Source organism: Geospiza fortis, unplaced genomic scaffold (assembly GCF_000277835.1).
Source record: "Geospiza fortis unplaced genomic scaffold, GeoFor_1.0 scaffold361, whole genome shotgun sequence".
NCBI classification, from domain to species: domain Eukaryota; kingdom Metazoa; phylum Chordata; class Aves; order Passeriformes; family Thraupidae; genus Geospiza; species Geospiza fortis.
The window spans coordinates 181,407-196,557 of NW_005054356.1; the positions used below are offsets into that span (position 1 = coordinate 181,407).

Sequence of the window (15,151 nt, forward strand, 5' to 3'; positions counted from 1 at the left end):
CCGCCCGCTGCGCCAACTGCGTACGCCAACTGCGTACGCCAAGTGCGCCAGCGCGGGGAGCGGCGCGGGGCCGCTACGCCAAGTGCGCTGCGGGCGGCTGGGGACAGCGGGGACAGGGAGCGGCCAGGGCAGCACGGCCACACGGGGACAGGGATGGAGCAACTCTGCTGCGAGGGAAGGCTGGGGAATCGGGGCTGGGCGGCCTGGCGTCGGGGTGACCCGGTGGCGGCCCTCCGGTACCTCTAGGGGACTCACAGCAAGGATGGGGCAAGGCTGTTTACAAGAGAGTGGAGTGACAAGACAAGGGGAATGGGTTCACACTGGAAAAGAGAAGGTTTGGGTTAGATATTAGGAGAATCTTCCCTGCGAGGGCGGCGAGGCCCCGGCACGGCGTGCTCAGAGAAGCTGCGGTTGCCCTATGCCTAGAAATGTGCCAGGCCGGGTTGGAGCAACCTGGGGTAGTGGAAGGTGTCCCTGCCCATGGCACGGGGTGATTTTTCGGGTCACTTCCACCCAAACCCCTCTGGATTCCCTGCGCGGTGCGTGCGCCAGCTGCGGGGCGTGCCGGGCGCTGCGCGGCGTGCGCACAGTGCGTACGCCAAGTGCGCAGAGCCGAGTGCGTACGCCAAGCGCGCAGCGCAGAGCGCAGCGGCCCCGCCCCCGGCCCGCCCGGATGACGGTGCGGGTTCTGCCGGAGCCATGAGCTACGACCGCGCCATCACCGTCTTCTCCCCGGACGGGCACCTCTTCCAGGTGGAGTACGCGCAGGAGGCGGTCAAGAAGGGCTCCACCGGGAGATTCCCTGGGGGGATCCATGGTCCGTGGGGCTGCCCAGAGTCCCGAGCTTCCTGAGCGGCTCCGGCGGTGTGGCAGGCCTGGAGGGATCCTCTCCTGGTCCCTGCGTGCTGCAGATTGTGATATTCTGTGCTTGTGCACGAGGCAGAGCCCAGCGCATTGGGAACACGTCGGTAAAAGCCCTTAGGAGGACATTGCTTCTCCCGGCTTCCAGCTGTCCCAAACTTTTGCTCAATGAAAGTTTTATTTCATTTAGGGGAGAAGAAGAAAGTGTTAATTTGCAAATACCGTTGTATTAGTGATTGTAATAAGTTCTAGCGATAAGTTTTAATTTTAAAAAATCATAATTTTTGTATTAATAGTTGGAGTATGTTTTAATTGCCATTACCAAAACCAGAATTTACCATCTTTGGGATGGGAATGAATATAACAAGATTTAGTCCCAAATAGATAGTTCGTTTTTTTCAGAAATAGAAAATACTGTGAAAGTGGAGACACCATGCAATATAGCCACCCATCTTGTCTCTTCTTGAGTTTAATGTTTTTGGAAACATTTGGAACATGCTGATTCCCATCCCCCTGTAAGAAACAGTGGGAATGAAAGGGAGGGGTCAAGAGTTTTTTTTTTCTCCATGATGTTGGAAAAGGTGTATTCAAGGTGCGAATTAGGAATTAAAGCAGCTACAGACAGAACATTTTGGCAGCTGTAGGTGTTACTTGGCCTGATGTTCAGTGCCTTGGGCTCTGAGTTGAGCAGTGCCACTGGACTAGTGGGGTGTTCGTGGCTGTGGAAACACTGATGGTGCTGTTGGAGAAAGGACAGTTTGTAAGGGGAGCTGGAGTCTGTCTCTTGGGAAGGATTTAGGTTGTTGTAAACTGATGGTGAAACTGCACGCTGAAATGCATTGCCGTTTTTGTTACATCAGTCCTGCCTCCGGGTTGAGTGGGAAATAAAATCCTGACTTCAAGCTGAGGTAATGGTTACAGTGTGGGGGTTTGTGCTTGGTTACTGCTCACTTGAGCAAAGTCTGCAGCTATCAGGATTTTTGGACCTGGGTTAACTTTTTTACTTCTGCTTTTCATGCCTGGAAGGTTGGAGTAAGAGGGAAGGATATTGTTGTCCTTGGTGTGGAGAAGAAGTCAGTGGCCAAGCTGCAGGATGAGAGAACTGTCAGGAAGATCTGTGCCCTGGATGACAATGTCTGCATGGCTTTTGCAGGTACATGGTCCCTTCGGGGGTTTTGGCAGTTATTGGGGCACCTTTGGGTGTGTTTGTGGAATCTGAGAACACAAAATTGGGGGTGTAACTGGCTGAGAACTGTGGGAAGCACAGTATTTCCACAGCAGCTTATTCTTTTTTTTTTTAATAGGTAGAAATAGAGTGTCAGTGTCAATAATATTTTTAAGAGGAGATCTGATTTAACTGACTAAAACAACAGGGTTTAGGTTCAGTGTGCAGGAATGAGAGGCTCAGATCTTTCTCCTGCCTTGCTCCCTTAGCCAGGGTCTGGGATATGTGCAGGTGTGTTCACAAACTTGAGGAAAATTTCTCTAATAAAAACAAGGCTGTAAGTGAAAAATGGCAGCATTAGCTAAAAAGTAAAATAAATATTAAATTTCTTTGAAGTATTTTTTTTTAAAGGGTCACACTTTAGTCAGCTAACATCATGCTGCTGTAGCCTCATTAACTAGATGAGGTTTGCTGGGCAGATGAATCTGGACTGCATGAGGAATAATGTGTGTGAGAACAAGCACTGCAGATCAGCTGGGATATGGAATGCTGTCAGAAGTATTTCAGTTACCTGGTTCAGAATTAGGTGTCACTTAACTCACAAACATGGAAGCTGTAAACTGAATCCTTTAGTTATTTTTGTGCATTAATGACTTTCTGCTCCCTAACAAATGCTCTTGCTCAGCAAACCTGAGAGTTTGAGCTCTGCTTTGAATTTCCCTTGCTGTTGACACTGACCCCGTGGGCCTTTTAGGGCCAGATTGGTGTTCTGAGGTGTTTTGATGACTCTGAGGCCACTCTGTCGTTCCAGGGCTGACAGCTGATGCCAGGATAGTCATAAACAGAGCTCGGGTGGAGTGTCAGAGCCACAGGCTCACTGTGGAGGACCCTGTCACCGTGGAGTACATCACACGCTACATTGCCAGCCTCAAACAGGTACCTGGGGCTGCTCAGAGCTGCTGGGGATGTGTCCTCACCTGACAAAGGTGTTTTATGTGCTCTTGTGCTAGCCTGTGCTGTGCATTATGTACAATTAGGTGTGTAACAGGTGTGTACCAGGTGGGACTAGAGTGTCACATGTGTAACATGAACCGCACGTTGTGTAGCATGGAATATCTGACACTTCTTCAAACTGTGCAAATGTCTGTGCTCTGGCCTCACTCTACTTACCTGGTAGAAAACACATTGTGGGTGTTTATTTGGAATGGAAAAGAATGATTGAGGGCTGTTTGATTTGAGTTTTTTCCCCCCAAGATAAAGCACTAGTGCTTGTAAGGCCTGCACAGTTCCACATGCCATGTCATCAGGAGCACCCTGCTCATCTCACTCCCACAACAGTGGGCCTGGGTCACTGTCTTTTCTTATGGTTCCTGCAGGTTTTAACTCCTGCAAAGCCATTGCAGGGATGGGTAAGAGGGGAACAAATTGGTGCAGTATTTAATATGTTTTGTGTTTGATAGTCATGAATTTAGAATGAATTGCAGCATCAAAATATGCCCAGTTGTGTTCTGTGAGAACATTACTCATTTGCCAGTGTATTAAACTGATTTTCAGCCACCAGCAAGAATTAAAGAAAATTTAGTTTACTTATGCACAGATGTGTTGGAGCAGTGGTGATGGTAATAATGTGATTGTTGAAATAATCACTGGTCTGTCAGAGCAAGGCACCACTTCCAGAGTTTCCTTGGTTCCTTTATCCAATCTCACATTTGTGTCTGTCTCTCTGGCACATTCTCCATTTCTCTCACCCTGCTGCAAACACACCTGGCCCAGCTCCTGCAGTGGTGCTGTGGGTGTCAGCCCTCCTGCCCCTGGTGTGTGACATGGCAGTGACTTTGGCAGCAGTGTCCCAGGAGGGCTGTGACATGGCTCCAGTGTAACCTGCTTACAGCAGGAGCTGCTGTGATTTCCTGTGGAATCAGTGCCAGTCATTGGTGAAAACTCTTCAGGTGTCCTCATGGGATTTTTTGGCACACTGGGGCTTGCAGACCTGGCTCTGGCTGCCTCACCACCACTCAGCAGGTGGGGAGGTGCTTCTGGAAGCTGTAAACAGGTGTAGGAACAGGCTTGGACAGGAACCACCTCTCACCTGCCTGCCTTAGGGGCTCTATGGGATACAGAGTCCTGACTAATGGAGAGAGCCAGCTAAAAGCATTTCTTGTGGCTCTTCTGGTTGTAACTGCTCCAGAGTGTGCTTTGCAGCCTGGAAATGTGTTCAGAAGTGCCTGAGATGTGTCCTTTGTGCTCAGAGGTACACGCAGAGCAACGGCCGCAGGCCCTTCGGGATCTCCGCCCTCATCGTGGGCTTCGACTTCGATGGGACCCCCCGGCTGTACCAGACTGACCCCTCTGGCACCTACCATGCCTGGAAGGTGAGTGGGGGCAGTCCCTGCTGGAAATGGAACATTTGTGAGTTAATGTCTCCTTTAAAGTGGGATTGGGGTAGAGGAGATCTCTGGCCAGATGGTGCTGTCTCACAGCTGCAAAAATCCTTAATGATCAAATGTGCTGAGAGTGGCCATCTGCAGTTCAGCTTTCCTTGGGAAGCCTTGTCCTGCTTTCAAAGAAAACCCCAAAACCAACTCACCTGTGCCAGATAACTGTCCTTGTGTGTGACAGATTATGCAATTGTACAACTTTGTGTTTCTTTCTTACTCTGCAAATGAAATCTTTTCTAAACTCCCATTAATTTTCTTTTTCCCCTGATGTTTCCAGGCTAATGCCATTGGCAGAGGTGCCAAATCTGTGCGTGAGTTCCTGGAGAAAAACTACACTGATGAGGCCATTGAAACGGATGATCTGACTATTAAACTTGTCATCAAGGCTCTTCTTGAGGTGAGGCTGCCTCACATCTCTTCTGTAGCTTTTCACTGTCCAGGTTCACTTCTTAGATGTGAATATGGGAAAATACTTGTGGATGTCCCAAGGAAATACTGCAAAGGATCTGTGAGAGCTGTTTACTGTAGGCTGTGGGTGTTGGATTGAATTCAAGGTTCAGAATATTTGGGGTAACAATTTCCATAGTTTACACAGCAGCTCTGGAGAGGAATACAGACTTCAGTTCTGGCTGTTAACACAAATGCACCAGAGATGTGCTAAAGCACGTGCTGAATATTTTATTTTTTAACTGAAGTTTAAGATACAGAAAATAGCACAGGTCAGGTGGTGGGGCTGAGGTGTTCTCCATCTGCCCAGGGCACCACTGTGAAGACCCTTTTGAGAGTTAGTGCTGCTGCTGTTGAGAGGTTAAGAGCTAAGGAGTGAAATACACCCCATCCATATCTATTCTCCTTCAAAGGAGACCTGAGGGGGTTGTTGGAGTGAATTCCTGGCCAGGCTCCTAAAGCTTCCCTGTGCCTCATGCAGGTGGTGCAGTCTGGTGGGAAGAATATCGAGCTGGCAGTCATGAGACGGGAGCAGCCGCTGAAGGTGAGGCTGTTGTTTGCTTCTCTCCCCTTGAGCCTGTCTCTGATACTGTCCTTGTTGTTCTGCCTGAACTTAATCTCACATTTTGCACTGACAAATACTTCAGTTTATTCTCAGCGGCCAAGGAATGTTGTTGTGTCTGCAGCAGGTACCTGCTTTCAGATAAACAGCAGTTCTTCCCATGGCAGAACTAGTCACTTCCCTCACTGTCTGTTAAGTTTATTGGTATCCTGAGGGTCACCCATGTTTCTGTTTTAGATCCTAAACCCTGAAGAAATTGAGAAGTATGTGGCTGAAATTGAAAAGGAAAAGGAAGAAAATGAAAAGAAAAAACAGAAGAAAACATCATGATGAATGAAATGCACCCGCTTAGCTGCTTCTTTTTAATTCAAGTGATGGGTTATTCTGTATAGACATGTAGGCATTCCAGTTACTCATACTGTGCTCTCTTGAGATCTACAATAAACCTACTGATTTTTTTTTAAAGCTGTTATTTAAAAAAAAACCTGTCTGTTCCTTGGATTTTAATTACCCAGGATGATCTGGTTGGCTACAGAACAGCAGCAGTGACCCATTAAAGGACAGAGACTTTGCTTGCATTTTTTCCCTGGACACTTCACTTTGTTTAATGGTTCTTTTCTGCACTGTCTCAGCTCTCAGAACGTCCCTTTTTTTTTACCTTAAGCAGCTGTCTTGGGGGTTGTATTATGGTCTCAACATAACTAACATGGAGTTGGGGTTTTCATTTCCTAATGGGCACCTTTCAAGGAGAAAAGGCTGGGTCTGCCTTGCAGCAGCCTGTGACAGCAGTTGTGTATTGTACTGCTAAAGGACAGGACAGAGAGGGAGGTTGTGTTTTGGGGGTCAGCATGAGAATGTGCTGCTGCAGGCACTTGCTCAGGGCAGAGGTGCATGGCCTGGTTCAGAGTAACATTGCTGGTGTGGTTCCCAGGGAGGATTTATGCACCAGGAGCTAAACCATAACTATAGCAAGTGCTACATACAACAGAGTTGTAGCTCCTCCACTTTCTCCTCTGGTATTTGCCCTCACATGCTTCCTTCTCTACCTCTTACCCCAGGAGTTGGTTTGAGCTGTTTCCCCATCTCAGAGGAGCCTCAGGCCCCTCTCCACCTGAGCTCATGCTCTCAAGTCTCAGTACTTGAAGCAGTAGGAATAGGTGTTTCCCCATTTGTATCCACCAAGTGGGTAGAACCAAACTGCCCTGGGAAGTTTGGTTCAAGACTCTTCAGTCTTGCACAGCCAGAGGGTGTGACAGGGTCAGAGCAGGACTGGGGTGGCAGCAGGCACAGCAAGGGTTGAATGTGGCCCAGGAGCCTGCAAGGGGCAGCTCTGTACTCAAGCCCCTGCTCAGGACACTGAGGGACTCCAGCGATGCTCCAGGCAGTGCTGGGCTCTCCCAAATAGGAGCTGTTTACAGGGAAATGCTGCCCAGCCAAGTGTGGGCAGAGGATCCCACAGGAGTCAAGGCCAGGGAAGCAGCAGTGCTGCTGCTGCTCAGGGCCACATCAGACCACAAGAGCCAGAGGAAGCATGGTCCTGCAACACCAGGTTAATTTATCAGCCCTTGGGCTGGAACACTGAAGTAAAAAAAGCTGCACTTGGTTTTTTGCTCAAGTCACTACAAATGTTCCCACACTGGGAATTTTCCATGGGGAAGCTGACAGGGCTGCAGCTGAGCTCCCAGTGCTCCTGGGGAAGAAGGGCTCACAGGTAACAAGCCCTGGGGCTGAGGCACAGCCCCCAGGCCCCAGGCCAGCTCCTGGCTCAGAGGCTGGGACACAAACTGCAGCAGTGTCCAGGATGTGCTTATGCCTGGGATCTGAAGCTTTACTGTGGAAACAAGGGAATTGATCCCACTCAACTGAAAAGGCACAGCTACATGTGAATAATGGTGATTACACAGGAGCAGTGAGGATTTCTCCTCCCATCCTCTGCCAGGGCAGTGCAATTCTATCTCCACTTAGAGCCACAGTGGCTGCTTTGCCAGCAGCAAAATTAGAGGCAGAGCAGTTATGAGTGAGCAGTTTCAGCACAGCCCAGCTCAGAGGTGTGAGCCAGGGCCTGCAGCAGCAGCACTGGCTCCTGGGAACCCCAGGGCTCCCTCTGCAAGGCTGGAGTAACACAACCCTCATTAGGCTGAGTCCCAGCACAGGAACCAGGGCAACAGTACAATGTGCAGTGCCTGGATTTGGGTGTTTCAGCCTTTTTCCAATACTGTGTTACACTTCCAGGTTTGCCAGAGCTCTGCAGCCAGGTTTTCTGCAGCTTGGATGCGAGCCCTGCAAGGACAGGTGCCAGAGGAGGTGTAGGGAGTGATGTTATGGAGCTATGTACAGAACACAGGTGGAGGGAAACATTAAACATTTACATGTTTATTATAATTACAATTTACATTACTCCAAAGAGCAGCCCCACTGCTATGTTCTAATTCTTAGCAATAAAGTCCTACAAAAATAAATCCAAGCTTTTACAGTAACCTAGGTCAATGCATAACTAAAAAAACTTGAGCTATGTAAGGGGTTCAGTCATCAAGGTGCTTTTTCAACAAAATTCCCTACCAACCAAAAACGGGACACATGCCTATAGCAATTTAACCCACTTATTTCATGCAAACAAAGGTAACCCCTCCCTCCCAGCCCTCTCCCCACATACAGATTTTTAAAAACAAAAGAAAAACAACTAAACTATTTACAGTATGGGGGTATAGAGGAAAGAAATTAAACATGCCCATCTGTTAAGCTTCATTATATGGTCTCCCATCCCTAGCTGAATGAAAACATTCCAAAGAGTTCCACCACAGTCTACAGAGTACAGAGAACTGTTTGCATTTGGTGCTGCCTCCAGCGAGGTACAAACCGAGGCAAACAAGTCAGAGCTTCAGGTCTCCTTCCCAGACAGTCACTACTGCCAAAAACTCTGCACGTGAGTGGGGACAGTCACTACTCCCATCCCACATGGTATCCCCACGCTCCAGCCAGGAGCTCCAAGCCCCAGGCATTCCCAGCACCCTGCAGCTCAAGGCAGAGCCACAGTCCTGTGGTACCTCCAGCCCAGCAGCAGCCCACAAACAGCTGTACAGTAAGAAACACTACTACATGATCAACACTCCAGTATTCCCAAGTGACAATATACACAACTCCCCAGCACCAGGAATCCATTTCTCCAGATACCAAGTGCTACTTCACACCCGCTGCCAAGATCCGTGAGACCAGCAGCACCAGAGGATCCATTTGGTTACTCAGAACAAACAAATTATAGCTGGTTTATTTCAAGTGAGCTTTGGTTCCGTGTTAAAACAGCATGATTTCTCCAGGGTTCAGAAAAGGAGTCTGACTTTGAGCTTCGACTATAGCAGCCTTGAGAGACCCAGAAAGAAGAACCGTGTAAGTTAGTCTGCACTTGAAAAACACAAACAAAAAGAAAACACACCCTGAAGAAGGTACCCCTGAACACATTCCCTCTTCCAAAAAATATTCCAGCAGACAGTGGCTGGTCCAAAGTAAGTCCAAAATATAAGCAGTAGTACATGAAATTCTGTCGCTTGAGCCGAGACAGTAAACAATATGAACCATTTTCCCACGTTAGTGCAGCAGTTGGTTGTTTTCTTTTTATATACAGTTTCATTCTCTCAGGAGAGATGTTTGAACCTATTCAGAAAAAAGGCAGAATTAGATTTGATATTATGGGGTTCTTCTCCCAAGAAGAGAAATAGCAAAGCTCACACCCCTGTATCAGCTGAAATGCTTAGTTAGAAACAAAAAGCTGCTTGCTTGAGCTGAGCCTTTTCACAGACAGGTGAGACCAAGAAATCAACATGTTAAACCACCCCATCTCCTACCCTTTAGAAATATCAATCAGATCCAATAAGGAACAATTCTTGCTATATCCATGAGACTGGAGGGCAAAACAGACTGCACAGACAGTTCAGGCAAGGAGTAGGAGACAAACCTGGCTCAGAGAGAGCATTTACTCTTGCTAGAGCACTTGCCTCTGAAGTTACACTCTGCCAGTACCAGCTCTGTGAGTGGTTTGGTTTCTCCTCGCTGCTCCACTCCCCCTTCCACCTCGAAATCCACCTCGGAAGCTGCGGCCGCGAAGGAACCGTCCAGACACTCCAAAGGTCTCTGTATTGAGCTTCCTCTCCTCAGCCCACGTGGTGCGCCTGGAACTGAGCAAGGCTGAGTTCAGCTTGAGCACAAACATTAAAGAACCACCAGCTCACTCAGACAGGAAGACTCAAACCCCTGATTTAGTTGAGCTGCACTGCAACAAGCACCAGCTGCAGTGTACCTGCTCTAAGCCATCCCCTCTGCAGCCACACCGCAGAGCCAAGGGAACCCTCATGCTGACACTAAAGGGATGTCTCATTTCTCCAGGCACTTGATGGCATCAGTGGTGGCAGTTAAAGCTGAAGCTTTCCCTTCATATTCCCAACATTTAACCTAATGCCCCACCTCCAGGCTTAGCTCGCTCCTGTCTGCCAACTGCATCTTCAGTACAGCATAACCCTGATGCCTCCTCTCCCACAAGCCAGATAAGGAATTTGTTTAAAATCAATGGGTTCAAAGTCAGTACTGGGAAACAGAAATAGAAACTCCTCTATCATAGTTTAGGCAGGTGTATCATATCAGCTGAAATGCTTTTTGTTTGATCCCACTGCATGAAGCTTGGTTGACATCACTTGTGAGCCACCAAATGCATGGCAATACTCCCTGTCTAAAGGGTATTCTAAAATTTTTAAATAATTAAATCATGTCACATAGATTATGTCTGAAATTTTATGCCTAAAATTCCATTTAAAAACCAAGCTTTTAAAGAACACTCACCTAGATTTCAGTTCTGAAGAAATGTTGTCAAAGAAAGACTTGGATTTATCATAGTAGCAGTTGGGCCCCAGCAGGTCCTCCTCTGCGTTACCATCATTGTTTTGGGTTGCCACTCCAGGGTCCCCTTTTTCTTCCCCCGTCTCTGCTTTGTCATCTGAAGATAATGAAATGTATTACATCTCCTTGAGGCACACACTGCAGAGCCATCTGTTCTCTTGCTCCCTCAAACAAGATTTGAGAGGTAATCATGCAGTTTCTCAAAACCAGTTTGCCTATGCAGTGTTTACTACTAGCTCAGCAATTCATATTTAATGAAGGCACAAACCTTTAAAGTTTAGTTTCTTCTTGAATTCTTTATCAAGCTCCTCTCTGTTGAATTGTGCATTTGCACTTTCAAAGTCAAAGTCACCTTCAAACTTTATTGTATTTTCCTTCACAGTAGTTGGTCTGTTTTGTCCTCTAGAACGGTTTCTGGTTCTCCTGTTTCCTGAAAGCAGGAGAGTTTAAACACTTGGTAACGCACAGGGAGGTTACATGGCTTGCTCAAGACCAGAGGAAACCAGGGATAGAACTCAGGAGTTTCTGGCTTCCAGTCCTGTGGTTAGGCCACACCTCTTTGAAAGCAACTTCTGATTTTGGCTGTAGAAGACACATTACAGCAACACTTTAACTTTCTGAGCAGCATTCCTGGATGTCAGTCTTACCACTAAGAGTGCACCCAACTTTCCTTCCAGCGTGCAGAGAGGAAGTCAGAACAAGCACTACAGCAAGAAAAGCTGAGGGATGTGGGGAAAATTATCTGTCTGCTCTTCACCTGCAAACACAGCACCGTAATTAGCCTAAAACCCATCTTGATGGCAAAGAGGAGGTCTCAGAAAATCAAGCAAAAGACTCATCCCACAAAGGGAGCTTGTACTCTGTCTAGTTTCTGGTTTCTGACTGAGATGCTATCCATTCCTTTTTGAAAAAGCTATAACCCATTATACACACTAATTAATTTGAAGACCTGAGGTCTGAAGTGTTGTTTCCTGTCCTTTCTCAATTTTATTTGGGCAGAAACCTCTTTGAATATCACTTTCTTCTGGCCCGTGCTTATACTGCCACTTTGAAATCAGATTTCTGCTCTATGGAGATGAGTGTTTCATAGCTGCTCTCTGTATAAAAGCTCTGGAAAGTCTCAAACAGGCTGCCTCTCCCAGTAAATATACTTGAGGTTTCAGAGAAATCCAGTTGCTGCTGCCAAGACACAGCATTGATTTTTATGACATACCTGCAACTTTCTAGAAAAGGCGCTAGAACTCTGTCCCTGGAATGTTCTCAACTTCTGCAACTCCAGAAGCTGTTTTGTTAGGGAAACATCTCTGGATGCCCAAAGCTTTCTCCCAGTCTTCTGTCAGTTAATCCTTCACTGAAGTTAACACCACTTGCCTTCACAGGCTGTTGAGACTGTTTAGCGTCAGCTTAACCTACCCGATCTTCTCCTTTGAGGTCTTCTGTTTTCATCATTCACCTGTCCTTGGGTTTGCACAGGTGCTGCCTGAACTGTATCTACTGAACAAGAAGGATAAACTTTAAAGGAGCACAAGACCAATCCCCAGGCAGCTCAGGGTTGCAGTGCACCTTGGGAGGCTGCTCCAGCCCAGCTCAGGGCTGAAGCAGTGTGTACGTACCGCTCGCTTTGCTGTTGGCCTGCGGGACCTGCCGGGCGCTGCGCGGGATCCCCGGAGTCACCTTCCCTGGGGGCAGCTTTTGGGAATTCATGCTGTCAACGGGGCCAGTCTGGACAGCCTGCTCTACCATGGGGCTTTTGCGGACTGGGTGAACAGAAGGAAAGCCAGCACCTGGAAAAAATCCCAATGACTAAGTGCCTCTCAGAAAATGAGCCAACACCATTCAAACCCTGCCCACTTCTAGGGAGAAACCATTTGGTCAAGAATGACTCAAAGCCTTGAGTGTGCATCATTACAGATTAAGTTTAAGTGGCACCAGGTAAGGCACCACTGCCATACAAATCATGGCTCTCACATCCAGAGCCTCAGCTTCAGGAAATATACTCAGATATTTCTTAAATCAAGTTAGACAAACATTAAACAACCAAGCCAAGTCAGTCGCTCAGACAGTTTATACCAAAATCTAATTTCTACGTTATGCAGGATTTTACTTTACATGATAACTTTAAATCTGAAACAAAAATTCACCATTTTGAAACTGTTCAACAAAGTTACCCCACTTTGTCAAAAAGATTTTGCAGAAAAAGCTTAAGCACCTCAGCTATATCCCCTTTTGTAAGCTGCTTTTAGAAGTCCTTCAACTTCATTGCTTATTGTTAGAGCTTTCAGACAAAGAAAACCTGAAACCAGACCAGGATCTCAAAGTTACCCTTTTAAATTCCTTCTTGGTCAAGGCCAAAGTGTTACCAAGACTTCTGTTGCTCTTCCATCCAGGCTTATTTATTCACACTACAAAACATGTAAATACTTTTCATGGTTTGGTATACCTTACACCAATTATATTAAAAAGTGACAGTCTTCAGTACTCAGAAGAAACACTGCATTCTAGGTTTAATTAGAAGGTTTGGAGTACTACAGGTTCATGTAGTTATGCATAAGAACTGCTTGGAAGCAAACTTTAACTGAATATATTAAAAGAGCAAGAAAAGTGAAAAGCTGAAGAGTTCACACAAACCAAGCCACTGACACTTCTGGGTCACCCAAGTCCAACATGAGATATACCCAGTAGGTTACATGCAGGTTCCCAGTTAATGTATACCTGGAAAACTTGCAAGGAAGACAGACATATCCTAAGGATTATTGAGTAGGACAAAGCTGATGTGCAAGTTTAACATGAGAAAGTTTCAAAGTTTAGCCAGAGTACTGAGAAACTATGTACAGATAGATGGCCAAAAGCAGAGAGTAAGTAAAAAGCTTCATGCCAACACAAGCATACATGCTTAAGCTAAAACCAGATGAAACTAATTATCATGTTTAAATGCAGGCTGCACCTGGTCACCCTGCTCTGAGGAAGGTCAGTCTGGTATCTCAACTCAACCTTCTCTAAAGGTTTTACACATAGAAGCAAGCACCCAGAAACATGTTATCTCTGCTACTCAGGAATCACTAGTTGTTAATCATGCTTTACTAACTGGGAGTCTGGACAAGGTACAATGCCCCAGCATGCATGAAATCTACCCTGATGTTTCCTCAGTTATAGAAAATACAACCAAATTTCTGATCAGCCTAAGTCTCCAACCACAAGGCCACCCACAATTGAAGCAGTGTGCTTCTTTTTCCAGGAAAGGCTGACCAATTCCTCACCCAAACCCTATGGTGACACATGTTCCTGGACAGGATGCAGCACATTAACATCTCTAAACTTCATCCTTCTCCTGATACTTACACAAGAGGATCCACTGTCCTGGACTTTTCCTTTCTCCTGTCTCTCTAATTGATACTTCTAGGACAGGAGCAATCACACTTCACGTAATGAAAGGCAAAAAAAAAGCTGAGAACAAACTAGTTCTACTGGCATTACCCATATAAGCACTATCATTCTAGGAGGGGTTAACAAGAACAGTGTTTGCAAGTGCCATGCAGTTCTTCCAAATATTTGGAGTCCTCAAACTGCTGTTACCCTTGGAAGAGAGCTGATGGGGCTCTGAAGACATGTCAGGCTCTGAAACAGGTTGTGGAGACGGAGAAGAACTAGGGCTGGAAGCAGCTGCTGATGCTGGAGGGCTTACCAATTTCTCTAAAGAGATAGAGGGAAGAAGAGAGAGCAGAGATACATGGATAAGATACAAGGTAGTGAAACATCTAAAGGACTTGGAAAGAGATACAAGATTCTCTAGAACAGTATTAGAGCAGCTATTTACAGTCTTCTCTGGAAATACAAGTTCTTTTTACATGTGATGTGAGGTGTGTTAGGTTAGAAATTAACTGAACTCAACTGTCAGGTATTCCCATTAATTTCAGAAAGAAACTTCAGCTATTTAGTTTGTTTCTTTCATGTGTGTGTGTGCACATGCAAGTGAAACATAGGCCTCCTTGCAGTAAAACCATTGCACAAAGTTGTGAGCTGCTTATTCACTGCTCCTTGCAGTCTGACACTTGGCAAGGAGTTCGGTGTTAGTTACTGTTATCTGCTTTCACAGCAGCTGCATACAAGACCATCCCTCTATTCTAGCAAGTAAAGTTTGTACTTACCTAAACCTAAGGAAGCTGCATACTGCTGGCTAAGCAAAGAGCTGGCAGCAAGCTGGCTGTAAGGTGGCATACCTCTAAACGGGCTGTAAGGCACATGTGGCTGAAAGGATGATGTAGAGGCAGAGCCCAGTGAAGACTGTAACAAGACAAAGTACATTTCCATTTACAGTGTCCAATAGTCAACTCGCTTTGGCAGTGATTCTTTACTTCATGTCCAGCATTACTTAAGTAAATTCTGAGAAGGGTTAGTTTACCTCTTTATGATTTTCTGCATTCTCAGCTAGCTCTGGCTTTTGTTGACTGAAGTCTTAATGCTGCTGCTACTTTAAACATTACAACAAAACTCAGGATGTTTTAAATAATCTGAAGATTCCTGGAGACACTGACTTGCCTTTATTTCTGTAAGTTTTTACCAAAATGCAGTCCTTCAACACCAATCTCAGCTTTTTACCAACACTTCAGGCTAACTTACTTGGACAATGGCAGGATCTTGTGGCAGAGTATGCTGAGCTTTTGGAGGTTCACAGACAGTGATGTCTTTGATGTCACTTCCTCGAAAAATAATGTACTCATAGATTTCTTCTCTGGGAGGAGCCGGTCTGTCTGTGGGCCGGTCCTCGGTGCCGAAGGATCGCACTGGAGCGTGGAA

The 15,151-nt window shown here is 46.4% G+C and overlaps 2 protein-coding genes across 2 annotated transcripts; one reads left to right on the top strand and one right to left on the bottom strand.

Moving 5' to 3' along the window:
* Positions 1-631: 631 nt before the first annotated feature.
* PSMA7 (proteasome 20S subunit alpha 7) lies at positions 632-5,957 on the top strand. Its single transcript, XM_031059132.1, has 7 exons — positions 632-795; positions 1,888-2,014; positions 2,838-2,962; positions 4,276-4,398; positions 4,742-4,861; positions 5,393-5,455; positions 5,711-5,957. Exons 1-7 carry the CDS (start codon positions 700-702, stop codon positions 5,801-5,803), a joined length of 747 nt encoding a protein of 248 aa, XP_030914992.1. The 5' UTR covers positions 632-699; the 3' UTR covers positions 5,804-5,957.
* A 1,867-nt stretch (positions 5,958-7,824) lies between these two features.
* LSM14B (LSM family member 14B) lies at positions 7,825-15,151 on the bottom strand. The gene is made up of 9 exons (XM_014308087.2): positions 14,975-15,151; positions 14,503-14,638; positions 13,931-14,047; positions 11,971-12,141; positions 11,771-11,851; positions 10,626-10,787; positions 10,301-10,454; positions 9,463-9,642; positions 7,825-9,121 (listed from the first exon to the last, which is right to left on the bottom strand). Exons 2-8 carry the CDS (start codon positions 14,570-14,572, stop codon positions 9,471-9,473), a joined length of 927 nt encoding a protein of 308 aa, XP_014163562.1. The 5' UTR covers positions 14,573-14,638; positions 14,975-15,151; the 3' UTR covers positions 7,825-9,121; positions 9,463-9,470.